Source organism: Vanessa tameamea, chromosome 2 (assembly GCF_037043105.1).
Source record: "Vanessa tameamea isolate UH-Manoa-2023 chromosome 2, ilVanTame1 primary haplotype, whole genome shotgun sequence".
NCBI classification, from domain to species: domain Eukaryota; kingdom Metazoa; phylum Arthropoda; class Insecta; order Lepidoptera; family Nymphalidae; genus Vanessa; species Vanessa tameamea.
In genome coordinates this window covers 12,289,110-12,315,777 of record NC_087310.1, presented here as the reverse complement: position 1 = coordinate 12,315,777, position 26,668 = coordinate 12,289,110, and the positions used below count along the sequence as shown (strand labels likewise).

General features: G+C 30.8%; 2 protein-coding genes across 2 annotated transcripts; both read right to left on the bottom strand.

Annotated features, from left to right (window-relative positions):
• Window positions 1-1,068: 1,068 nt before the first annotated feature.
• Window positions 1,069-1,600, bottom strand: LOC113393782 (uncharacterized). The gene has a single exon (XM_026630830.2). The coding sequence runs from the start codon at window positions 1,515-1,517 to the stop codon at window positions 1,239-1,241; it is 279 nt and encodes a 92-aa protein (XP_026486615.2). The 5' UTR covers window positions 1,518-1,600; the 3' UTR covers window positions 1,069-1,238.
• Window positions 1,601-2,776: 1,176 nt separating this feature from the next.
• On the bottom strand, window positions 2,777-26,121 carry LOC113393781 (uncharacterized). The gene is made up of 4 exons (XM_026630827.2): window positions 26,023-26,121; window positions 4,457-4,671; window positions 3,365-4,379; window positions 2,777-3,289 (listed from the first exon to the last, which is right to left on the bottom strand). The coding sequence occupies exons 2-4, from the start codon at window positions 4,629-4,631 to the stop codon at window positions 3,115-3,117; spliced, it is 1,365 nt and encodes a 454-aa protein (XP_026486612.1). The 5' UTR covers window positions 4,632-4,671; window positions 26,023-26,121; the 3' UTR covers window positions 2,777-3,114.
• Window positions 26,122-26,668: the final 547 nt, after the last annotated feature.

The following is a 26,668-nucleotide window of genomic DNA, read 5'->3' as shown; positions in this document are numbered from 1 at the left end:
TGTTAAACATTTTTGTTAAGTAAAAGATTAATTTGATGTATATCACATCAAAATAAAAAAAATGTTTTATATTATTCCTATTGAAAATAAAATAAATAAATAATAAAATAAGTCTTTTCCAGGCGTTTAAATAAATAACCAAAAAAAATCAATAGGTAAAAAAACACTCATAAATACTTTTACTTAATTTCTTTGATTTGCTACAATAAACCATTCTAAGTCTGTGCGATATATCTGTCAAAGTTTAAATGATAGAGAGAATATATACTAAAAAGCTTTTAAAAAACAATAAAATGTACTCATATGGACCTCAAGTGGTCCATTACAAACTTAGTAACTGATTGTAGTATCTAAAACAACACTGAACACAACCAATGTGTTGCCAACCATGAAACAAACAATGATATTGTGTTTGTAATTAGTAGTTATCATTCACTTGCCAATAGCAACAGTATAAATATTATATATATAGACAGCACAACAATTGACGATGACCATGGTAACCCAGACCCGGAAGAATTTATAAAAAATATTTCTTATTTTGCAAACCAACCAATATCTTTCTACTAACTTCTTAAGATGGACTGGTAGAAAATATGTTTAAGATAAAGTCACCATTGTTCAATATACTATCATAAATTTATTTTGTTCACAATGAACTATAAATTTTTTATTTGATAGAACGAATGCTCAAATTTGTTATAATTAATTTTAGAATTAGATAAATTAATTGAAAGCGTATCTTGCTACTTCTAAATGTACACATGCATCACAGATCATAAAACATTTAAAGGGATTAATAACTATGATCATATATTTTTTGTATTTTAATATAAAATAACAAATTTTACAAAGTACATACCTATGACCTATATTTACATCTCAATATATGAAAAGTTTTGTTTTTTTTAGATACACTTTGAACTTACATACAGCAAAAAGAAATTTGTTACTTTCAAAAGGATATATGTGTTAAAGTCCAGTTAATTACTTAACAAAATGATAAATTTAGTAGCAAAGTTACATATTTGATAAAGAAATCTTGTTATTTACACAAATACTTAAGACATATACAATAATATTAGTTTAAATGATGACCTTTTTTTAATCAACTTTATATGTGCTCTTTAAAATTTTGATAATATAACTTACACACATTTTTCAATAATTTTGCACTCTGATTTTTAATTAAAAACAACGCAAAAGAAACCTTAGCACAGGCATTTTGGGTTATATATTTATTTAGAAGGTACAGGGGCTGTTGGAGCAGCTGCTACTCTCTGCTGAGCTGCAGACAGCTGCGGAGTGTCCTTCGCCAATGACCGCAATTGCTGCTCAGCAGCTTTATTGACCATCTTCGTTACAGTAGCCTTCATCTTATTTTTCTCTATTGCCTGCGTCTTACTACGGACTGGGGCATTGCTTCTTTTAGTTACGGCTTTTCCTTTGGACTTTTTTGTTTTGTTTTTGGCACCTGAAGGTAACTTGCTTTTCACTTTCATTTTACCTTGAGCCATTTTGATAATTTACTATTTGTTATTAAGGTATAAAAATATTAGGCTTCTGACCAAGTCCCAAACTGAAAGTAACGTGGTTTTGACTTTGACAAAGACAGTAATTGTCAATGCATATTAGTTTTGACATTTGAAGTTTTTATTATAAATCTCATTTTTTGGAAAAGACAAGGTTTATACCATACAGCCTCGTCTTTAGACTTTTTCTTTATTTCATTTTATTGTATGGCATTGAGCTATATTTCTTATTCAGTAGCAACTTAAATTCAGTGTTTTATTTTTAGATTATTTGCAAAGGTGTTGTCATGGTAAATAATGTTATCAGAAGGATTTTTCTCTACCGACCACGCTTGAATAGAATATTGAACGTGGAAAAATTCTAATTGAAATAATAAATTAAAAAGGTGGGTTTACCACAAATACTTATTTTTTACAGAAATAATTTTATTTTTCATAAAAAGACACTAAATATTATTTTTAAATAATAAGTATATAACAGTTATGTTTTAATTTTTCGGCGCGGTGTAATAGAATATTAAAAAAAAATGAAATAAATCTTCTTTGAATTTATTTATGATATTTTTAATATTTCGTATATTTATTATTTACAAATGCTAATATGAACTATCAATCATAATTAATGCCAAAATCAATATACAAAAAAAAACATTATTTTTGTTGATTATTCCTCATTAAAAAAATCAAAGATAATATAAGTAAAGATAGATAAAAATAAGAGATTTTGGTATATACATAGATTGCTTTTTATTTTTAGACTCTACATATTACGGTTATTGTAACTCTATTTTTGACCAGACTAATACATTTGTAGAGCTATTGTTTTAGGTGTGACTTTCTAAAGTTACGCTTAAAGACTTCTTAATTTAACTTGAAATTTATATAAAAATAGTAATAAATATGTATAATAAAAGACATTTTTTTTAAGTCTCAACAATTCTGTTGTTTATAAACTTCTAATATTAAATTTTTTAATTTATATTATGAATGTTTGAATAAAGATAGATTTCAAAGCTGTATTTAATGAGAAAATATTTTTGAATTTTCTTAATCATAAAAATAAAATCAACTTTTATACATATAAAAAGCTTAAAAAGCATAACTATTTATGGATATTTATAGGTCTTATTCGCAATTATTGATGTATTTGTTACTTATGCGCTGCTATATTTTTTGTGTCTTATTTACCTAAAATCATACTAACAATTTATGTGGTTATTATCTTGTTAATAAATCAAACAAAATTATATTTTAATTATTTTATTCGTAAATCGACTGTCGTAGTATATGAATTCGAGTTTTAAGTTAAGAAATATACATAATATATTATATCTAAATATATTTTATGTACAGATAAATAGAAAAGTAGTCGAATATAATAATCAGCTATCGATAGACCCGAGCGGCGAGAGTGCAGACGACCGGCGAGAAGCAGTGCGGACGAGGGCGCAGTTCGCCATAAAACGTTTAGAAAAATAGATAAATCGCTCAAAAACGTCAGAATCAGTCGAAAGGATAGAAGACTCGAGTGCGGGCATGTAGAAGGCGGTCAACGTGTCTACACGCTGCCAGGGCCCGCACCTCACGCATACTCCGTGTCGGTAGACAACGACCGCTCGGCGGGTGAGCGCCGGCCGCTAGTCTCCGCTACCGCTGGCTCCCCGGCCTGTGCTTGAGCGTAGGCTAGGCTCTTTTGATAACTGAACAACTGTCGCTCGAGCGAGTAGTTCTCCGCCTGTAGCGCGGCTATCTCGCGTCTGAAATACAATATTTTTCTTAAACTTGATACTCAAAATATCTTTTAAAAATAAAAATATATATATTTATATTACCTCATCTGGTGTGCATGTAATCGACAAAGGTCGTCATAAACGTGATAAGTAGCTTGAAAAAGGAGATATGTGTCGGACCATTCAAGGCGCACTTGAAGTTCTCCGCCTGGATGTAAAAATGGACACCCGGTTCTGGATACATCCTCAACCCGTAAAGCCGTTTCCATCATAAGTCCTTCGTCCGCACTCTCTTGAGCATAATAGTTCTCGAAAGGTGCCCCGGGTAACTCTTCTGCCTCTGGTTCACCTGGAGCAGGAGCAGATCGCACTAACCATGCCGACCAACTCACATAGCGTAGATGGTTGCGCGGCACATGGTGGACATCGCGGTACAACATGTGAAGTCGTACTGTTTCTGAATGTGTGTCACAACGCAATGCCCATGCTTGTTTATCTCGATCATAGCACGTAGCAGCACGACCAGCAACAGGCACCGATAGCTCCGCTAAGGCTCTTGCTGATACTAATTCTACCATTAGTCGAACACCTTTGTGAAGAAGACGATAAGGAGGACGAGGAGTCCACGGTGGAGTACGACCCTCTGTGTCGCAAAGGCATTCGAGAGGACCAGAGTGTATCCGTCTCTCTCCTTCTCCAAGGGCTAGCGCATACCGGATACGACAACGCTGTCCCTCACCAGATAGTCTTACAAGACGCAATGTAAGTGGTTCCTTTCCAACACCGCCGGTTGCAGACACCGACCAATCAAATCCGGCAAATGCTATGGGAGGTGTATCCAAACGAGGAGCTCGTAGTTCCCATGAATACAAAGTTCGAACACGTGACATACTTAGTTCTAGCTGGAATTCGCCACGTGCGTCCGCAAACTTGGCGTTGAGTTCAGCAAGTGAAACGCATCGTCCACGTCCTTGAGCTGCACAACCCGCGTAAAATCTAACTTGCTTGCCGGAGAAACCTTCGTTTGCTGTAAAGTGGTCACGACTAAGCAAGGTGAAAGTGAAGTCGACGTAAACTCGCATGCCTTCGCATACACCCCGCCATACTAGGTAAACACCTGTAAAAATATTATACTGTCTATTAAAATATTGCTCGAAATATGAACAATAATTATTATAATATTATCATACTGACCCAGTGAAGCCTCGGAGCGATTGAACGCGACGGCCCATCGTTGGTGCGAGCAACAGAAGTCCTTGGAGGTGACGTCACGGTCGGGCTCGCGGGTGACGGAACGTGTGACCACGAAGGTGAAGACGTGCGTGTCCGCGCGGTCTTTAAGCCGCGTCGCGCGGTACAGCAACGCCATGCACTCTCGCGCCGCACGCCCGCCCCGCCTGCGCCTGCGTCTATATATTTGCAAATCGTAACATAAACATTATTCATCAATTACTTCAAAGGTACTCATTTAGTTTAATGTCGAATAACATTACAATAAATCTTTAATATAACAAAACATAAAACCTCCTCTTCCCCATTAGAAAAGAAAATGTTCCAATTTATATTAGATGAATTTTATATTCATATAGATTACCCCATAAAACGAAGGGATACCAGGAATAAGGAAACCCATAATTAAGCAGCAAACTTTTAGGATATTTTACGGCGATATTTTATGGCAAATTATTATTCTTTTAATAACTGTTTTTTAACTAAATCAATAAAGGTATTCAATTTAAAAAAAATAAGATAGTCTTACATATTCCTCAATGTGATTGTACATAATATGTATAATAACATGATAGTTTTGTCTCTGATAAAAGAGAAATATACGTTGAATTAGACTTGAAAGAATCTCGGTATTTGTACATAAACGCTGGCATTTATAATTGAAAAGCAGAATCAACACGCCTGTCTAGCATTGTAACCTACATTCCATACAGGAAGCGAACGTAATTGAATCTCGAGTAAAATTTATCTACATTTCATCCACATTATTCAAATTTAGACTTTCCTAAAAGTTTTTTTTTAATTTTTCTTTTCGGTTGTATGAATTTAATGAATCTTTTTACGTTATTTCTGTAATTGACTCTAAAATATTTTTATGAGTAAAACATTAGGCTAAAGTTAATTTAATTGCTTCTTTGGTCCTCGGATTATTTACTTTTTAATGATTTAGACTTGTTTCACTCGCATTTAAATGTGATATTTGGATGATTATGGGGACACTAAAGTAACCTTCTCGATAAATAAATATATCTACATTTCTCTAAACAATTACTTCCTGTGTTTAGACTTTAGAAAGTAAGGACGATCTGTAAAATTTAAATAAATAATTAGTCTAATTTAAATAATTTCCGCATAATAATGTTATTCAGTGTTGTTATAATTGTAAAACAAACATAACAACATGGATTAATACATTCAACTTTTTAATTAAATGTGTTAATATATTTACCGTTTCAAAAAATATACTAACTAATTAATACTAAATTGATAAAATTTAAAATCCTATTTTGCTGCACAACTAACAATATTCTTTCGTGTCCACCTTTATGAATCATTCGATCATATTCCAGTGTGTCATAATATCCTTGATTGTATCGGAAAATGTCGTGATTTATAACAATTTTGTATGTTAAATGTGTTGCCATCAGCAACGCCTGCAGCAATTAAAAATCAAATCGTCACGAACGCGCAACACTAGAATCGTATTTACCTCTGCCGCTGGCAAGAGGCAAAATTGATTATTACCGAACGCGACGCACGTTTCGCTCCAAAAACGAATTACCTGAACCTTTACATAATATCACGATGTAGGTACGCGAGAGCACTAATTGCGTTCTTTAAATTTCGATTTAAATATAATATTATAATTTTAAGAATTGGTTTTGTTACCTATTTAGGAACATCAGTGGCGTTTATTGAAATATATTGGATTTTTTGAGGATTTTTATTCAGAGACAACTGAATTACAATGACATAAAAATGATTGTTATCATTAATATTAGATATTTAAATGTGATTCATGTAAATATTGCATTTTTTTTCCAACATAAATTATAAATCACTTTTTTTTAAAGTTATATTTATATATATTATAAATCTTTTTTTATTTTAATTAATTATTTTGTAAGTTCCAAACTAAAATTATCTAACATGACCATATAAATATCGTATAATGATATAAATCGCAAGCAGATTATAAAGTCTTGTCTTACCGAAGTGTAGAGTGTTTTCTAAAAATGTTATGTTGTAACCACGCTTGAGACGTCGCTACGGCGTAGTATTAGCGTGACAACGAATTTTTTAAACGACAAAATAATTAGTTTTTTAAGTGCAATGGATATATTTTTATTGTATAAACCAATTCTATACTCAAAATATAACATCCAAATATATATTTTTTTATTCTAGACCGTCAACTGAAGCGAATCTCAATAGCGATCATCGCTATGAATTAAATATTTACAAAATTTGCAATACAAATCCTAATAATTAATTATTAAACATAATATTCAAAGTGTGTTACAATTATTACTTTATTGTTTAATTATTATTTGACCACCAAAACTTTCAAAACTCACAAAGGAGCGCTACAGTATTTCAGTTTGTTAACCCTTAACAAAGCTTATCAGCAAACAGTCGTCTTAGCAACTTTGTTAAGCTATATAAGGTACCGTCAATGGTCAACATAAGGTACAAGTGCTCGAGTTCGAAACTTGACGAAATGTTTTGACTGAACTTACGTGTAATGTGATACGGTGAAAATATTAATCTTTAAACTTGGTAATATCCTTTAAAGTTCATTAAATATAAATTATAACACAAACATTCGTGAGTATTTGGCTTTATTATTTATATTTGCCTGATAATAAAAATATGAACTTTATTGGGTGGATCACTAATAACTATGATGTTTACAAAATATACAGCTTCCAATTTAATAGATGAGAATGGTTTTTTTTCCTATTTTTACAAAAGTTTTAGATTGTTTACTAACTCTAAGCACCTCATCCGATATCGACAAATAGGGTCTCATTAAATTCGTATTTGTTTCATTTAAAGTCTGTACGACATTTCAAATAGAAATAGCTGACGATACTAATTTCAATGTCTTCATTTATATGTAAAAAATAAATAATCATATTTTCTCTAAAAATTTATTACATACATTTTAATTAAAAAAAATCGTTTTAAAATCGTCAAACAAAACAGTTTCATTGCCATTGTTTGAAAGACTTGATAAATCATTTGTACAGTATCATATACAACAGTATATTTGTTAAATCGTTAACAAATTTATCTTTAAGCCATTGTAGTTCACCGCTCAAGCGTCCTAAAATTTATCAATTTTATAAAACGCTATAAAACAAGAAAATACAAATAGACAAAAATATATATGAGCGCTGATTCTGTTAACAACGCTTTGTGATATAAATTAGTAATAATTATAATTCTCAACAAATGAACAAATGAGCTCGAGTTAATACTATAAGTACTAATCGTTTGATATTTCGAGAGAGGGTACTAAACCTTTTAGTGGTACATGTATAAATGCTAGTAATCTCAAAACAAATGTAATTAAAACTTTAATGCAAATATCTATAATATCAAGGATGGTAGAGTTTGCGCATATCCGTTTGAACTAATTACTACTGGGGATTAATATTCTAATATTTAATGTCACATTTTGCTGTGAAAGTTGTAAACAAGTTTACATCAAGTGCTATTAGTCAATATTACTTATTATAATTATAACGATAAAACAGATCTAAACGCATATATTAGGAGGCACCGCCTACTTAACTGCGCTTTGTTCTCCAGTGTTATGAAGGGTGACACTAATTACGACACAAAGGACATTATAGCTTTAAATTTTAGATTGTCGAGAAGATTCATTTAAAATTTGCGGTTCTATTATTATTTTATATAAAAAATAACTTTTATGAAAAAAATAATCAACTATCACAAGTCTATTTTTATGTATAGCACGAAGCATAATATAATATATATATATATAATAGCAAATGGATACGTAATGGTAAGTGACCACCGCCCATATCCACCGGCCCTAAGTAATAATAACTTGACCTTCGGCCTTCATAATTGAATTCGAATTCGTTTTGTTTAAATTATTAAATATTAAGAATTTATTATACAAAATAATGATTTTCTAAAACTAAAATGCGATTCAGTTTATTTTAAAGTTAACATAACAATATGCTAAAAATAATAGAAAAATTCAAAAGGAAACAGCGACGTTATTTTTAACAGTAGTCTTTGTTCAAGTTTCGAAAATCAGTTCATAAAAAACTCCAATGACTGGTACTTATTCGGCTTTTATTCGTCTCCCGGCGTTTGCGGTGAAACTTCCATTGTTTACTTTAAAACTTTTAATTAAAAACGTTACGTGTACTTAAACCCAATTTATTTTGCCGGCTTATTTCAACGTAGCAACATTATTATCAAACAAGAGATTACGTTCTCGTAACCCTTTTTTTTAACGTACATATAATTCAAACAATATGACTATGATTTAATATCTAATTTTAGGTATTTTTTGAGTTTTTATTTCTTTATAATAATTGAAAAAGCAAGTGGCTCAACCGATATTAAGACATTTTTACCGACATACAATGAGACTGCAAGAAGGTAAACAAATGTACCATCTATCGTAGGATGTAATATGTTGCTTGTCGTTTTATTAAAACTGATGAACTCCCCCCAACGAAACACGTCAATACAAAATATTTATTATTGGCGGTGATGAGGCGCCTATGTGATGGCGCTGACCCAGGCGTGAACAAAGTCCTGTCACTTCTATTCCTTTCGAGGAAAAAGTTTAGACCATCTACCACCACGCTGCTCTATTTATTTTCCTTCACCGATGCACAAGAGTGGAGTGCGATGGTTATATGTTCAATTCATGAACCAAATATAAAAACGCAAAATAATTATTAACGAATATTATACAATAAGAATGGAATATCCATAAACATGCAACCGCCGTCATTATTTCAAATAACATCCGGAATTAACCGAAACATTTATTTCAGTTACAATTTCGTTTATGCCATTTTTTATTTCGCATAAAATACTTTTTGGTCACAAACACGAAGCGCGATAACATCTCTGTTAGCCTGTAAATGGGCTGGGCCACCTCTCGATTTGAGAAGGTTTTGGAGGGTTTTCCACCATGCTACTCCAGTAGTGATTAGTGGATACACATGCGGCAGATTTTCAATCGATAGATGCAGGCTTCCTCACAATATTCTCCTACAACGCGGACACGAAAATTATAAACAAGATGTTTATGATTTATGAACGACATGAAAATTCAATGGTGTTTGCCTGGGCTTGGAACTCGTAATCATCGGTTCTTATTCACGAGTTCTAACCACTAGACAATTTAAAGCGTTCTCTTTATAATTATTTATACTTCTGTAAGAATTTACATGAAACTCGTCAGTCTTTAACACCATTATTGAGAAGTTTAATTAGTAAATAGGTAAAATCTAAATTAAAAATTGCTTCTATCATGACTGCTTGCAAGAGTAACCACATTTCCCCGTTGAATCGCAATTCCGATAATATAACATGAGTTAAATATTAAAAATTAATATGACGTAGACTATTTTTCATTATTATGCATTAAATTAGCATTGTAGTTCAAAGAAGCTAAGCGAGCTATGATAATGTGATTTCAATTTATTGTTTTTTTTTTTATTAATTTTATTAAATGACTCACAGGATGATAAGTAGGCACCACCGCCTACATTGACACCATAAGGAATATTAACCATTCCTTACATCGACACTACATCCCCAACCACACATACACTGTGCATCATGTGTTTTAACGGCCCATTCAACCTTCAAACAACAATACATACCTATATCGCTGTTTGATGGTAGAATATGTGATGAGTGGGTGGTGTTAACCCTGCACGGGCTTGCAGAAAGCCCTACCGCTAAGTAATGAAATTAATATATGTTATATATTCAGAGGGTAAATATAAATGGAAAAATATCTCTCGGAGCTCCAGTTACTGCGGGAGTCCCTAAAGGATCTATCCATATTCTTGGTCCAATTGTCATTCTCTTTTACATAAATGAGCTGCCACGTCTTTTAGTCTATATATATATAAACACAACAACATACAATAAATACGAAATAATACTGTTTTTGATCTTTCGAAATAAAAAGTCATTTTTTGATATATGACAATGCACTCTTTGAAATAATAATACATTTGCTTAGTGTTATTAACTTACTATTACACAGTAAATTTAATGGATTTAAAATGTTGACTGTCGCTGTTCTATATAGATATTTGATAATGTAATGTATGTATGGAAATTTTTTGTGACGTTTTTACTGTTAATGTTAACACTAGGAACAAGTATAAGCTTATAACTTATATCACCCGATTACAAAGGGTTTTTACGAAAGTAACCCAAAAAAAGAATCGTTAAGGAGCGTTTGTATGCAAAAGGTATATTACAAAGCTAATGACTTTTTAGTTGATTGCACGCCTTATAATCATTTTTATTATTGTATGAAAGCTTTAATTGCAAAATTTACGTAACAAAAACCCCGCTGAATATCTTTTGCCGGTGCTTTTTAAGTCCGAGTGGTTATTTCCAAGCTTACGGTAGATTTTGACAATCAATAATCAAGTGCGCCGTTTAAATTTGAATAAAGATTTTTGTGTCTTGATATAAATCGAAAATCAAAATCATCTCGTCATAAACAAAATATTATATAATAAGAGCCGAGATGGCCCTGTGGTTAGAACGCGTGCATCTTAACCGATGATTTCGGGTTCAAACCAAGGAAGCATCACTGAATTTTCATATGTTTAATTTGTGTTTATAATTCATCTCGTGCTCGCCGGTGAAGGAAAACATCGTGAGGAAACCTGCTTGTGTCTAATTACAACGAAATTCTGTCACATGTGAATTCCACCAACCCGCACCTTCTCCTCAAAGGGAGAGGAGGTCTTAGCCCAGCAGTGGGAAATTTACAATATAATATACTGTTAATGTAATGTAATGTAAAAAAATAAACAAAATATTGATAATTCTGCAACTAGCAAAATTTACAACTAAAATCGTTACAGTCGTAAACAATTTTATGTAAACAATATATCAAAGGAAAGACACGTATTAAACCTCTGGAATTAGGGTACCCAAACCTACATCCCGATATAGAAACATTATTGGTTCGGAGAGTGATAAATTCGAAGACGTTACCGCGGATCCAAACCACCTCATTACTTTGTTTTATAAAGGAATGTACTAAACTCTATTAGGTAACTTGCGTGCGGCTAAAATCACACATTACTATTAGTAACTAATGCGGTATAAAGGAATATGGTAATAATTAATAAAATACATGTTTAATGTAAAATTTATAATCGATAAAAACATACGGCTTTACCTATAAATACTGTTGGAGGGGGTGATTAAATATTGCTTTATATCTTCTTTGAATTACAATTTTACTTGGTGGTAGGAATTTGTGCAACAATGGGTAGGTACCACACGATCATCAGATATTCTATCGCCAAACAGCAAAACTTAGGACTGTTGTGTTTCGGTTTGAAGGGTGAGTGAGCCAGTGTAACTACAGGCAGGTAGTTAGGTACATTGCATTTTAGTTCCCAAGGTTGGTAACGGATTCGAGATAATTGTTTAATATTTTTATAGCACTAAAGATGGTGACCTTGATCCATCAAAGAAAAGGGTAAAATTACTGTTCAACTATAAACCCGTAAAACAAAGTTTACAAACAAGGTCGTTAGTTTATAAGGAAAGTTTGACTACGAATAGATATCATTCCAGATTAATACTTATTTTAATCTACTTAAGATTCAAATTATCAAATTCAAACATTAATAATAAAACTTAGCGCTGTTTACATGACAGAGTTTTGTACGTTTATAAAACAAAGTAATGAGGTGGTTAATGTATTTTTTTAAGTAAGTATATTTTATTATGAACTTTGTTATTTGACAAACTTATATTTAACTTTTTAGTATGTGTGGTGAAATTTTGTAAATTAATTTTAAGCCAGTTCCACGCATGCGATTAAGTTATAATTTTGTACACAGTTTTGTAAATTTAGTATAGTATCAACAAAACCGGTAGTTTTGTCGATATATTTTAAATATTCTAATGGAATACAAAATAAATACAAAATAAAATTAGTTTTTAAAGAGTTTTGTGATCAAATAAATTCAATTGAGGCAGAAGCTGTATATTATTCTTCGTAGGTTCTTATACATATAAACAAATAACTGTACATTTGAAGTTTAGGTACGTTAAAGTGTGGTATACCGTTTTATCCTTTGTCTTTTATGAATTTTGTACAGCGACTCTGAATACGGCGACTTTTTATATCTCTTTCGGGGCAAAATATATTTATACACTCACGTGGACAAAAAACTATAATTGTTATATATATTTTTACTATCATTATTAGTACCTGTAGTATTTTCAGGGCATCTTCACTATCTTTGTATGTACTGACTCACTACTTATTCTACCTCCGTAATGTACATAATAACACAGATTCTTGCGCTATGGTGGGATGAAATATATTTTATATTTATTACAGTGTCAGTGTGTATGAGCGAAATTGTCAATTTCCCGACAAGGAAAACCAGACCCATTTATTTGCCTAACTCCAATCAGTGGAAAAAGAAAATACTTATAATATTGTGTTTATTTGTGGGTAGAGATGTGTTATCCAATCATAAAATATTCTACCGCCAGCTAGCAATACTTAGTATTTTTGTTTTATTGAAAGAGTAAGTGAGCCATTGAATTACAGGCACAAGGGTCATAACATTTTGGTTCAAAACATTGGCAGCTTAAAAAATGGGTAATAATTCTTACGCCGCCAATGTTTATAGGCTGTGGTAACCACCATCAGATGACCCATTTTCCCGTCTGTCCCTTTTTTATACATAAGTATAACCAATCTAATCTTGCGCTTATTAGTCCATCAGTATCAAACCGTAAGATAACAAATTTAATCCACAATAAGTTTATTTCAAATTTATGATTATAAATATATATTATCAACTCCGTGATCAGATTCGTCGTAACGACGACACATCAAACATTTAAGCGCATTGATGCTACATATCTTCATGTATATAATAATGTTGTTCCGTAAATATGTTGACATTTAATTCAACATGGCAACGCTATTAGGGCGACTAGTTAAGGTGGTTTCACACGGCACTGCAATTGAAGCGACGACGGCAAGATCTCTTTTTAATATCATATGGTAAACGTTCGATATTTATGTACGACACGAATTGAAAATTGCGAATGAATTTATTTGACGAATTAAAAATTGCGTTTGAGTCTATTATTTTACATAGGGATTTGACAATTTTATTGACGCACCGTATGAAAACACCCTTAGAGGCGTAGCACAGTCATTTTATGTGACATAAAATCTATAATACCATCGTACAAACCTCAATTCACACGACACGATATGTTAGGCTGTGCGCATACTCGTTAAAATCTTTTTTATAAAATCTGTATTTAACAAAAAATCAAATGTATAATATGTCGATATAATTCATGTATATTATTATTAACATGTTTTTTTTAGAAATGTACGTATATTTTCTTCATTTTTCGTATAATATCAAGTTACAAAAGTAAAGAATATAATATCAAGTTAAGCTGGCAGTAAGAATAAAATTCCTATTCCGAATGTGGGTCTTTTAGAAATGTCCAAATTATGTATGAATGAGATGATTCGGTTAAAATATGAGAGTGTATTAATCGTGCGTTCTGTGACTTTAAATGACCTACTGCTGAGCAAAGACCATTTGTACTGATAAGAGAAAGTTTGGAGTGCATATTACTACGCTTGTTGCTACTGCGGTTGGTGGGTAAGACAAATTCATCTAACACACGATCTTTTCACCTTCATCACTGAGCTCAAGATAAAGCACGGAATCACAGTGGTGCGTATATATGAAATCGCAATTAGGATTCACATGATCTATTCGGATCACTTAGTCAAATCAGCTTCTTTCATTTCCAATATATATATATATATTTCTTTCCAATAAATACAATCGATCACATTATCTACATATTACTATATATTATCTAATATATAGTAATAATAAGTAGTAAAGTATCAAGATTGCTCAGAAACTCTACAGCGACTACAATTTTTCATGTAACATTCATTGTTTTTGAGTCGTATTTGTATCATAACTCTTTGGGACTGCCACGGGTCAACCAAAACCTCATTAGCATAAAAAGGTTGATGTGTTTACGCTCTAGTTGACCTCTAACACACATACAAACAAAGTGAGGTAGTGAGTATATTCAGAGCTGTTTCTAGTTAAAAGTATGGATTGTCGCTCAAAATATAACAATTGACATATTTCTTCGTAGGGTGATTAATGACGATATAATTAATTATATCATGATTTATTCGGAAAGTAACGAACTTGTACGAGTTCCCAGAAGAAACTTATATTAACACTGAAGACCTCTGAAAAATGTATATACGAATTTATTATTTATTAAGAGAACACTTAACATGATAACATTCATTATTAGCTTTGTATTAATATTATGACCTCTGGCATTTAAACAATCCTTCAATTAGATACTTAATATAAATATCAATTACAAATTAATATTATTATTATTAAATGAACCAGACAAAATATGAACACTAATACACAACACAAAAGAATCGATTATATTACTCACAAAAAGGCAGACGGATAAATGTAACACTTAACCGTAAAAACTTCTCCAACAAATCAACAAATCTATCGTATTAGTATTTGTGCTCTGAGAAATATAGTCGATTCCTTATACATACCGACAATTCGGCGCCAACAATAGTATTTCAGATATGATATCTATTGTGCCTGTGATAACCATTGGGCCACTCACTGTTAAAATACAGTAATACAATGCCTATTATTATATATTTGACGGTAGTAGCTGATGAGTTATAACCCTTGTATATTGCCTAAAACCCTAATAACAAAAAGATAGAAGACGTTATTTGAACACGTATTTTAATGGATTTAGTTTTTATTCATATTTTAAATGAAAAATGATTTCAAGGAAGTTGAAATATAATATTTAGGTCAGGCTAACCGGGTCAATAGCTGTTCATTTGCTTTCAAATCTACTTAATTAAATGATTTAGTTTTAATTTCTTTAAAAGCTTCTTTAACATGGAATATGCTGTTGTGGTACTGGATGTTTATATGGTATGTACACTAAATGCTTCTAACGTGAATGAAGACTAAAGCCTTTCTAGAAAATTAATAAACAAAGGAATATAATCAATATAAGCAATTAACCAAAGCGTTTTTCTTTACTTATTCTGTTTGATATAAATCTTATAAATTATAATAGTATAAATCTATCCACTCACTTTTTTTAAAATCTGAGTCAAAATCTTTATTCAATATATAAACGATACACTTGCTTATCAAAAATGCATAATCTACCATTGGTATGGAATAAATTACCTCGAACCTGAGAAGTAAAAAAGAAACATTTTTATGTTATGTTTAATTTTGTTGGATTATATATTTTATTCACTATAAAATTAATAACATTATATCTTTACTTCAACACTGTTTGCATACGTATTACCTCCTAGAGAACTTTCAGGTATTTTTCCCAAAGTGTGTTTAGGATGCTTATAAATTCCAAAATGGCGGGTATCTGTCATATAGTCACTATACTATAGATCTGTTCACTTACGAAACCCTTCCTCGTTAAATTATTATGGGCACGCATAAATATAAGTGAGTGACGCTCGTACTTACAGGATATTTCTTAGTGTGCGTAAGACGACTTAGAATAATGACAGCGAAGAATCAGATCCGATCATATTTGTTAAATTTATTTTACTAAAACATAATTAATTAAACGTGGAGAGAGGCCAATTTATTAATTAATAGATCTATAATCATTCCAATTCCAATTTTTTAAGAAACGATTAATTTGTGACGTTAAAAGGAAGTTTGTGTCAAGCCTGGCGTTTGAAATCAACTTCACTAAAGTAAAATATAACGTGCACGCTGAGCCTTACGGTGTCAAGATTAACAGCCCAAACATGACGTGTGGACCTTAGTAACAAACCGGATGCCTGAGTACAAATTATCCCGGCTAAATTGAATTTTCCCTTTGTACAAAATCATTTTATACATTATAGCAAAACTGAAGGAGGAATTTTCTAGAACGAAAAGAAAAATGCATTGTTGAATAATGACTTTCCACAAGATAACGCTCTGAAGAGAGAAAAAGGATTTTTTCCCGAGCTAAGCGCTTTTAATTAGGATGTTATTTTGAAGATAATGAAACGTAAAGAAGAAAAACAATACTATAACTTTATAAGTATTTAGTATTATAGACTTACTCATAATTTTACAAATATATTGTGCTGGTTTTGCATATTATTTACATACAAATTAATATAGTTTTAGAATTGATATAACTAATTTAATTAAATTTTCTAAAGTAAACAATGATGGGTAGTTATACAATCAAACGAAATTAATTTAGAGTGAGTACCCATCCTACGATACAGGTCTATATAATAAGTTTAGTGTAAATATTTAGAATAAGTAATTATCTAGATAGTATAATAGAAATTATAATTTAATTTATTTTGAAATATCGCTTATACTTTTATAAAATTAGAAAGAGAAAAACCCGAAAAAATTAAAAACAGCCATCTAGACTCCTCGTAATGTAGTTGGCACAGCTAGCTGAAATACAGGTTTCCTGTTCGGCTACAGATGCTTCATTTGATGAATGAAGATATTGATTATTTAGTTTAATTTATTTTGTAAACTTGTATACACTTTTAAGACGATAAATTATTATTATTATTATTTAAAAAAATTGCGGTCAAACAGAATAGAGCAATGATATCACTCACTATTCACTTGTTTTAGGCTATCCGTAGCGGCCTATCTTTAAATCTTCGATTATTTATATATCTAAATAGCGTGTCACACTACAAAAGAACAAAAAAACAAATGAGCCGACTTTGGTATCTTGGTGTGCGTGACAGCTACGATTGACACTCGCTAAACCTCATACTACTTTACTTGTGTCCATGTCCTTAGTGGCCAACTATTGGCCACTGTTTCGACGCGTTTTTCGCTTTGACAGTCTATCTATACATACAAATTATTAAAAATTTTAAATGTATTATTACTAAATTTATTTTTCCAAAGTCTACTCTCTTCGTCTTTTTGGTCTAATAAGATTGAGTATCATACATGATACGTTTTCGTCCACCATTTTGAGCAAGTCACCTTTCGAATGATATATCATAATATAAAGAGTTAATATATATTATTGCCTCTTAATAAATACCTCATTTCATTATATTATATTTTATTATATTGTTTAAATTTAATTTAATTTTTTTCTTTAAAAAGAATAAAGCGTGAAATGGTGGAAAGGATGCTAATATACTCTATATAATCAGTTGAAGCTCAATTCCATTTAACTATTTAACAAGAAAACATGTTACTTTTTTAATAGAGTTGGAGTAGTTAGTTCGTGTTGTTATTTAATTTACTTTAAAAGGCAAACGTGTGGTCTTTAGTATTATTTCGGGCTATTTAAACAATCGATTACTCGGTATTCATAATTTATAATACATCGTCAGTAACAGGAAAATAACCTAATGTAAACTCGGCAATGCTGGACAGGTTCCGGAAATATAAACCAAATGTTTTATACATAACTGTTTCGCACTTGTGAGCGATTGTACATGTATAAATTAAAAAAATGATGCAAAATAAAATAATTGATAAAGACACGCGATGTTCAGTAGAAAACCATCCGCGTTCTATTAATCAAAATATTTTATTATTTAAGGCGACAAACACAATTACTGGCACTTTGAGACTTCAAATTTCAATGTACGGAATCGCTTCGGCGAAAAGGTTAAGTAACATCAATTAACCACAAAACGACTTTTTAAATCACGAAACCGCTATTTTAGGGGTTCGTTTATTAAAAACGGTGCTATTATAAAAAGTAATGTTACTGTAGTATATTGTGGTTGCGCAATATAAAAAACACCACATATTTTGATACTTTTTTATTTCATTTGAGTCGGTCACCTTAATCTATCATCATGGCAAATCTCTGGCTTTCTGGTTATTTACCAATGGTTTTTGTTTAATATAATGAAATATGCATTACTAGTATTATTTGTGTGTATACGTTTTCGTCTACCATTTTGGCAAGTTACCTTTCGAATGACATCAAGAGTTAATATATATAAATATATTTATTTGATTGCCTCTTAATGAAAGCCTCATTTTATTTTGCGCAATTTAAAAATATAAACCATAGAACACTTAACTTTCACTTGGTACTACAGCGAAAAACTTGAACCATTTCATATATATTAAACAGTATTGATCGTATGAATTTACTTAGTACTATTTTTAAATACGTAATAAGAGATGCCGTTTCTATCATCTAATGCTTTCTCTAAGACAGAATAATACGACTTTGAAAATAATAATGCAACTAATAATAATATACAGTGTAGAGATAACTATGGGCAGGATCTTCATAAGATATTAATAAGTTATAAAATATAAATTAAGACGTCAGTATCGTCGCGTATTAATTGAGAAAGGGCAAACGTCATAAATAACAGTTTACATTTTCACTCAACGCTTGCACAAAGCCGTAGCCATCTGTGTTGGTACCACAGTGATCATACATTCCACTTAGTATTGTTATGTTTTGGAATTGAACGTATTTCACTTGAGCGGTAAGTATGAAAATGAGCATTGGAAACCGAATATTTTCTTTAAATTCCACCAAACTGCATAATCATTTGAATTGCCGCATCTAACAAGAATGTTCTACAGATTTAAATAGAATAAGCGAGTAAGGTAAATCGTATAATATATTTTACATTTCTCTTTGATCCTTGCTGAAGCGAAATTCGGAGTAGTGGTTTACTTACGAAAATTAGAGCATTTATATGCCAGGAATATTTTGATCTAGTATAAAAAAATATCATTATATTAAAAAGACGTTATAAGAAGGAAGGTAAACTAACTCCGTAAATGCTCCATTTGTGGTCAAAGTCTCTCTCATCCTGAATAGGTATGGAATTTATTCCACCACGCTACTTCGCTACGCTTCCTTGAGGGAGGCTTTTATCCAGTTTTGTCTAGTTGACGTCTTTCAGTTAAGATGGTAACGCTTCGCAAGTTCGTAGATAAATGTGTGAAAATTTGATTAAACATATACACTCTTTTTTAGTTCATTTTATTCACTATAATAAACAAAATTAAGAAACTAGCAGCTAATCTTGCCCAGATTTAAAATGGCTATCTTCAGTTTATATTCTGCTTAATTAATATAAGAAGAAACATATCATTTATATAATTAACTGTATCATTTTGCTTGTACTGTATAGATTTGCACCTTTCTATATTTCAGCTGATACGTAACATAAAAAGACCATAAATTCTAAATTAACATAAGCGAACGTATTCGAAATAAAACCATATATATTCGGTTTCGAATAAAACGTCAGAACATTAATTAAATTGTTAATCACATTAATTAAAGGACCGCGGCAGAATGTTTTTATGCCCTGCTTGCGTTTAATTTACGTATGAAAATGTAGCTCTCAGCCGGGAAGATGATAAAACGGGCGCCATAGTAGCGACACTATCAGAATTTGCATTTAACAGAACGAAATATAAAATACATTTTACAAGTATTATAGAGGATGAGATAATGATAAGATAGTTCGTTATGTCTATTGGACAAGACTGTTCAATTGATATTTGAGTGTTAAACAATTGTTTTTATTATTTTTAATTCACCTACTTTATTTCTGTAATAAATGACTTATCTAAATATATTATTTAGGTTTATTCTATATGAAATGCCTGCTAGTAGACTTAAAACATGGTAAAATATTAATTAAAATATTAATAAGAGTTAAAATATTGTAATAGAGATAATATTAATTTATAATGTTAAAATGTTATTCTATGGTACCACCCACACAAAACTGAACTTGAATATAAACACCTACGCCTTTTTAAAATTACGCTCAGACAAAAGGGCTGACATAAAAATCTATAATCTTCAATGAATCGTAGTTTCAAGCCCCGGTTATAAAGGTTTACAAGATCCCTTACAATTGAATATTTTTGAAAGTAAAAAAAAATCATTTCGATGCCAAATTACAATATAATCGTATTATTATTATTTAATTTATTTTCTGTTTCTTTAATAGTATAAAACAGTATGTGTTATAACATAGTCCCAAAAAACCAGGTGCCTGGTTTGACTTAGAAATCAATAATTGATATAATTATATAATACTATATTAGGTTAAATAAGACAAACATATATAACTTACTATACAACTAAAATTCAAAGATCAAATAAACTTAGTTGAATTAACGACAAAAACATAAGCGAATACAAAAGACATAGGCTGTATTCAACCCAACGTTACTCGTTATGTAAATAGGGCACTGTTAATGATTTTATGATATCCCATAAATCAATAGTGTAATACAATATAAAAGCACTTGTTTAATATGACCGTCCGTGAGCTGGTTGTTAATAAAACATGGATGTACATAAATAACTCTGCGATCAATATTTAATTTGCATTCAGTGTTAAAAAAATACATGTGAAAACGTTTGTTATTTTATCCCTACCTTTACCGACATTGTTATCCACTCAAATAAGTGTTTATCAACAAACTACGCTGAAAATGGTAATGATGTTTTGACTATATAAAGGAAACTGTTGACTTCCCAGGTTAAAAAGTATTCAATATGGTAAGCTATCTTAGTTGAGTTATCATAATATTGTTTAATGTTATCGAGGCAAATAAAATCTAAATAAAGGATTAAGGTACGACGAATAGAACCTTAGAATATCTTTGGATGGTTGTACGTGTGACCAAATTCATTGACTTGTTTTTGTAAGCATAGCCGCATGCACGTGTGTTAATGAGAATGAAAAACGAAAAAATAAATCAGAGAAGAGTTATTTTCATCACAATAAAATTATACAATTCCAATAAAACAAATAATTTCGCTTCCGTCTGATTGGCTGTTTCTTATTCTTGGTAACGATTGTCCGAAAAATTAAATTATGCTGCAGCAAATAAAACATTCAAGGAAAATGAATGGATCAATAGTGTTCATATCTGAATTACCATTAAGTCAGTCGTAGTGAAGTAATGTGTAATAAAAGTGATATTAAAGATCCCTTTTAGGGTTGTATAAACTAAGTAAGAGCCATTAAAAACTTATAATAGGACATTGTTTTAATGTTTTCAACATCCTTATAACAATCAAACGACATTTCTTAGCAGTAATTTACTTGTAACATAATCGAATATAAATACTTTAAGTATATTCATAGATGTTAAAATATTATAACAACTAGTGTTCATACTGTTTCAGATTTAATATTTGTGTTGGAATTCCAAACCGAAATATTCAGAACACAACACAAAGTTCAGTATTTAATTTATCTTGTTTTACTTGTTTGTGCCCTTTCTGTTTCTTGTGTTCTTTTACTTTGTAAAATAGTAATCACCCATTGGTGAAACGACAACAAACACATTTTTTTGGTAATTTTTTTGTTTATAGTTTATTGAGTATGTTTTTTTTTGTACAGACTTTTTCATTTTAATATTTAATTAAAAATTGTAGACGAATCGTTGTTTAGGTATTACAAGTACTAAGTCCTAAGATTATTCTTAAAAATTAAGTTTAATTGTTGCCTTTCTTAGCTTATTATTAATATGCCTTTTCATGTTATATTTTATACCTTAAGATCATACCAAACATTAAAATAGAAAAAAAAATCAAATAACTCTTTTTTTTCAGAAAAAACAATTTATGGACGAAACAGAATTTTAAGCGATGCTGGGCCAATATGAATGATATCGAATACGCTGTTATAAGTTTCATTTTCAGTGAAATTGATATTGAAATCTATTTTTGATCGAAATTCAAAGTATTATAGGTTCGGTTTTCAAAAACAATTACAAAATTTTGAAAATCAATCCAGTTTTATTTTATACGTATAATACAAATTCAATTTCGTCTATAAATAAAATCTTTTTTGTGGAGATATATTATGATATGATTACCGCGTAGACATCTATCTTATAGTAGAGACTTTTTAATGACAACTAGAAAACCCTCATGACGTAAGTAATTAGTCGAATTGTATATTTAATCTTTATAACTATAACAACGTACGTATAAGTATTCCGAATGCTTAAAATAATATAAACAAATAATAAAATGATAAATTGGATTAATAAAGGCGTTATGAAACTAAATATGCGACGACAAAACTAGATAAGACACTGATGTGACATTAATTGTTTCTTAATTAGGACTTACGGTACTCGACATTCAATGTATATTTGTTAGTTTATATACGGCTTATTCTTGGGAGCTTACGCTAACGATGTAAGCTGTTTCCGAGAGTTATAAACGGCAATTAGCTGGCAACCCATTGTTTCAGAGATGCGCTTTGAATCTCTTCGCTCATAATAATTTTTAAAAGAATCGGATTTGTTCTTTATGAAACTACGGAAATGAATTTCCTGACACAGAAATTGTTTTGTAATATTTTTTTTTTATCAAAGAAAAGCTGAAGCTGTTGGATTTTAAATAGAAATTACACTTTCCCTTTTCTTAAAAATTATATCTATTAAATATTTTTTATTGAATTATGATTAAATTTGCGTTACTATAAAAGTTATCCGTTAGCATTTTTAAATAATCCATTATTTAAAAATAGGGATAACGAGTACATGGAAATATCTAAAATTATATCACAATTCAAATACAAAGATATTGGTACTATGGAACTGATTCTTTTTATATTAAGTTTAATTAGGCAGATGGCCATTTTCACCCAAATACCAGAAAATACAGGATATAAAAACCGCTCCGTACTTAGCCAATAATAAGCTGTATATGTTTTGTCCCTAGTACCCGCAGTTACACTAGCTCACTTGTCCCAAAATGTGGCAATAAAAAAGACAATTTATATTTAGCGGTAGAATAATTGATAAATACCTACTCAGACGCAGGCCCGTCTAGCAAAACCTTTTCCGTCGTATCATTAATCTTTTATCTATTTAATTTTAAATTTATTATCTTTTATTATTACAAGGAATATTTTTTTAATAATAAAGTATAGTAATATTAAGCTCAGCTACGGTTGCTACAATCATGTCTACGAAATTACTAATATTTCATTTTTATTATTATGGAATGGCTAAAGTGACTTTGGATTTTGATATCATTAAAAAACACCCACATTAAGATATTATAATTAATAAAAACAAATAATTCTATTTAGAAATATAAAAAAAATATCTAACCTGCAAACCTAGTTGGCAGCTGGTCTTGAGTCTTATTACTTAAAAGAAATACTGCTTCACACTGACCGTTGACAGAATCATATAATATACATAGATATAGTATTGATAGACAAGGCGTACAGCTCTAATAAAAGGAAAGGCAAGAGTAACATATGTTAGTCGCGTAGAACATAAAAAGGCAATTATGGGACAGTTCAAAGCAAAAATTTCCCCGGAGGCGGTACTTGTTAAGAAACAAAACGCTTAGCTCCGTAATTATGGCCGACAAAGTCAGTAATTCACAGAATAAAGTTAGTATCATCTACTTTCATTGTCCCGTATTTAGAAGCCAGAGTACGTACGGAACAATTAAACACAAACCTATCCGTCACGTTGCGCTCTGTTAATATTTGCGTTACGTTTACTTAGATATTTATTCGGTTGTTGATTTTATAGTCTCAATCTACATTAAAAGTTTTAAAAAAATTTGAAAGTTACGTGAAACTGTATGTTCCGGCTCTATTGTATGCTTGGATATGAATAATATGGAAATTTACATTTGCTACATAACATAATATAACGATGTAATATGATAAAGTGAAATTATGTATAAAAATGTCAATAATATTAATCATTGAACTCGTCATTACAATATCGTCAATGGATTCGATTAAATATAAACAATATCATAAATTGAGATTGAGCTTACGCAGAGAAAAGGGGAGCTATTAAAACGTTCCATCCTAATTGTCTACGTAGCCCACCTGCTACGAATGAAACGGTTCACGGAACAAACGCAGCGATAAATTTTTCACCCCGGCAACACAAAAAAGTAGAGTACAGTAGCCTAGTATTTCATATATCTTTTGGTATATTTATCCAAATCTCCAAAAAGTATTGTATAAAAAGCAAACGTCTTTCATACGTAACGTATCCCAAATTTATATTATATTGTAGCCACTAAGATTATTTCAGAAGGATATGATTTATAAAATTCTGTAAAAGCAGTGCAAGCGTATCGATTTAATTGTATATAATTGATATATGTATGTACATCTCCATTTTATTGATTTGATTTGTACGATTTGTTTAAATAGCTTTTTTTTAAATGTTTTGATATATTTTTAAGAGCGCATCCGTTTATTAAAGATTTATTTACTATTGATAATTCAAGTGTTATTTCCTATAAATATAAATATTAATTTAGATATATTTTTGGCAGTCGTGCCTGAAGCTCAAACGTAACTCTACAAACACAAATAAAACGCCGTGATGAATAATAATCAAATCAAAAATACATTCCTAAATATTGATGTCAATTTATTTTGCGCGAATTGCGTTGTTAACGAAGAATCCCTTTTCATGTGTCTGGAATTTAATTATACAATATATTTAAATACTTTTATTCAGTTAGACTAGAATTGCACTTTAACAATTTTTTTTGCTTAAAATATTATTCTAAATGACATATTTAATATAACATAGAAAACATGAAATAAATGTTTTTTTAATAATATATATGTATAAATTCTTTCAGACAGCCTTCGACATATATTTCAATTAGGAAAATAAACATTCCAATGTAAGTCGAAGTAATAGTCAATAAAGTAAATTATTCTATCTGACATAAATCTATGTAAAAATGTTTTCTTTATAAAATTTAAATCAACATACTGAATATGAATAAAGTTCAAATATATTAAATATTTTCATATTAATATAACGGAATAAAGTCATCTATTATTAATTTAATAATAAATGTCGCACGTCTCATTAAATATTAACGCTAGCGCGGGATAAAATTTGTACCCAACAAATCTTAAAAATTTCATTTAACATTTGTATCACGTATTTCTTTGTTAGTAGTAAACTAATAGTTAATTATCTGGTAATTTTATAAAAGAGTAACTGTTTTTTTTTTATGTTTACGTTAAAATAACGTACGAACTACATAAATAATACTCACAGCGTTTACCAGGAACACACAAAGACTCTACTTCTGAATTAAAGTATAGTTTATGATATATTTATATTTTTGTAGATTATACTGTTAACTGTTATTAATGAAATAAATTATATTCTTTCATTATAAACTGCCAAATTTCGATATTGACAATCGATACGTTCAAGCCCAAAGAAACAAACTTAAATGCAGCTTAGCTTAGGAAACAACAACAAAGAAAACATAACTTAGAAAGCGCGCGAAAAATACTACGCACTGCCTAAAAAGCTAAAGGGAAGTTGTTTGAGGTAGTGAGAGCAAGGGCATTAACATAAACATTGTTGTGAAGTGCGCAACAGGATGGCGCGGAAAGCGAGTACCTTAGGGCGGCCGGCCGGGACACTGCGGAGCGCTAAGCCACCGCGCCGCTTCGCGCGGACTAACGCAGCGCGCCTTCAGGACGCGCCCAGCCTGTGCATCGGTGTTGCCGCATTCCAACTTTAAACTCCTCATTTATTAACCATAATAGCGAGAAAGTTGTAAAGTTTCACAATGCCGGTCGCATGTATTGTTAAAGTTTCTTTAGTACACAACTAGTACTTGCTGGGGCAATGTTAGGGTTTATTAAATATTAATATAAATTGAAATGTCTATAGGCGTATGTCAATATATACAGTATAACATTATTTTTCAATTAATATACGTAAATCAAATAGAATGTACGAAAATTAATTCATAAAGTGTATTTCATAAATTTTAATCATTGGTTTCATTGAGAGGTTAATTTTACAGTGTTTTTAATTTCATACTCAGGATACGTCATATTTCACGGAATGTAATAATGGATTTCCTCATGAACGTACAAATGGCATGTTTCATTACCTCGTCCCCGGATGAAAAGTACCTTTGTAATTGGCAACCCTATTTCCCGCCCCGCGCCCCTACGACCCGGCCAGTTATAATGAAGGTATGGAAAGGGGAACGGAAGATACTACCCGTGCCGGATGGCCGGAGTCACACGCCCGG

Coding starts and splice junctions, on each gene's coding strand:
- LOC113393781 (XM_026630827.2), bottom strand. CDS start 4,631: ATGGCGTTGCTGTACCGCGCGACGCGGCTTAAAGACCGCGCGGACACG. Junction 4,380..4,456: donor TCGCTCCGAGGCTTCACTGG/GTCAGTATGATA, acceptor ATATTTTTACAG/GTGTTTACCTAGTATGGCGG. Junction 3,290..3,364: donor TTACATGCACACCAGATGAG/GTAATATAAATA, acceptor ATTGTATTTCAG/ACGCGAGATAGCCGCGCTAC.
- LOC113393782 (XM_026630830.2), bottom strand. CDS start 1,517: ATGGCTCAAGGTAAAATGAAAGTGAAAAGCAAGTTACCTTCAGGTGCC.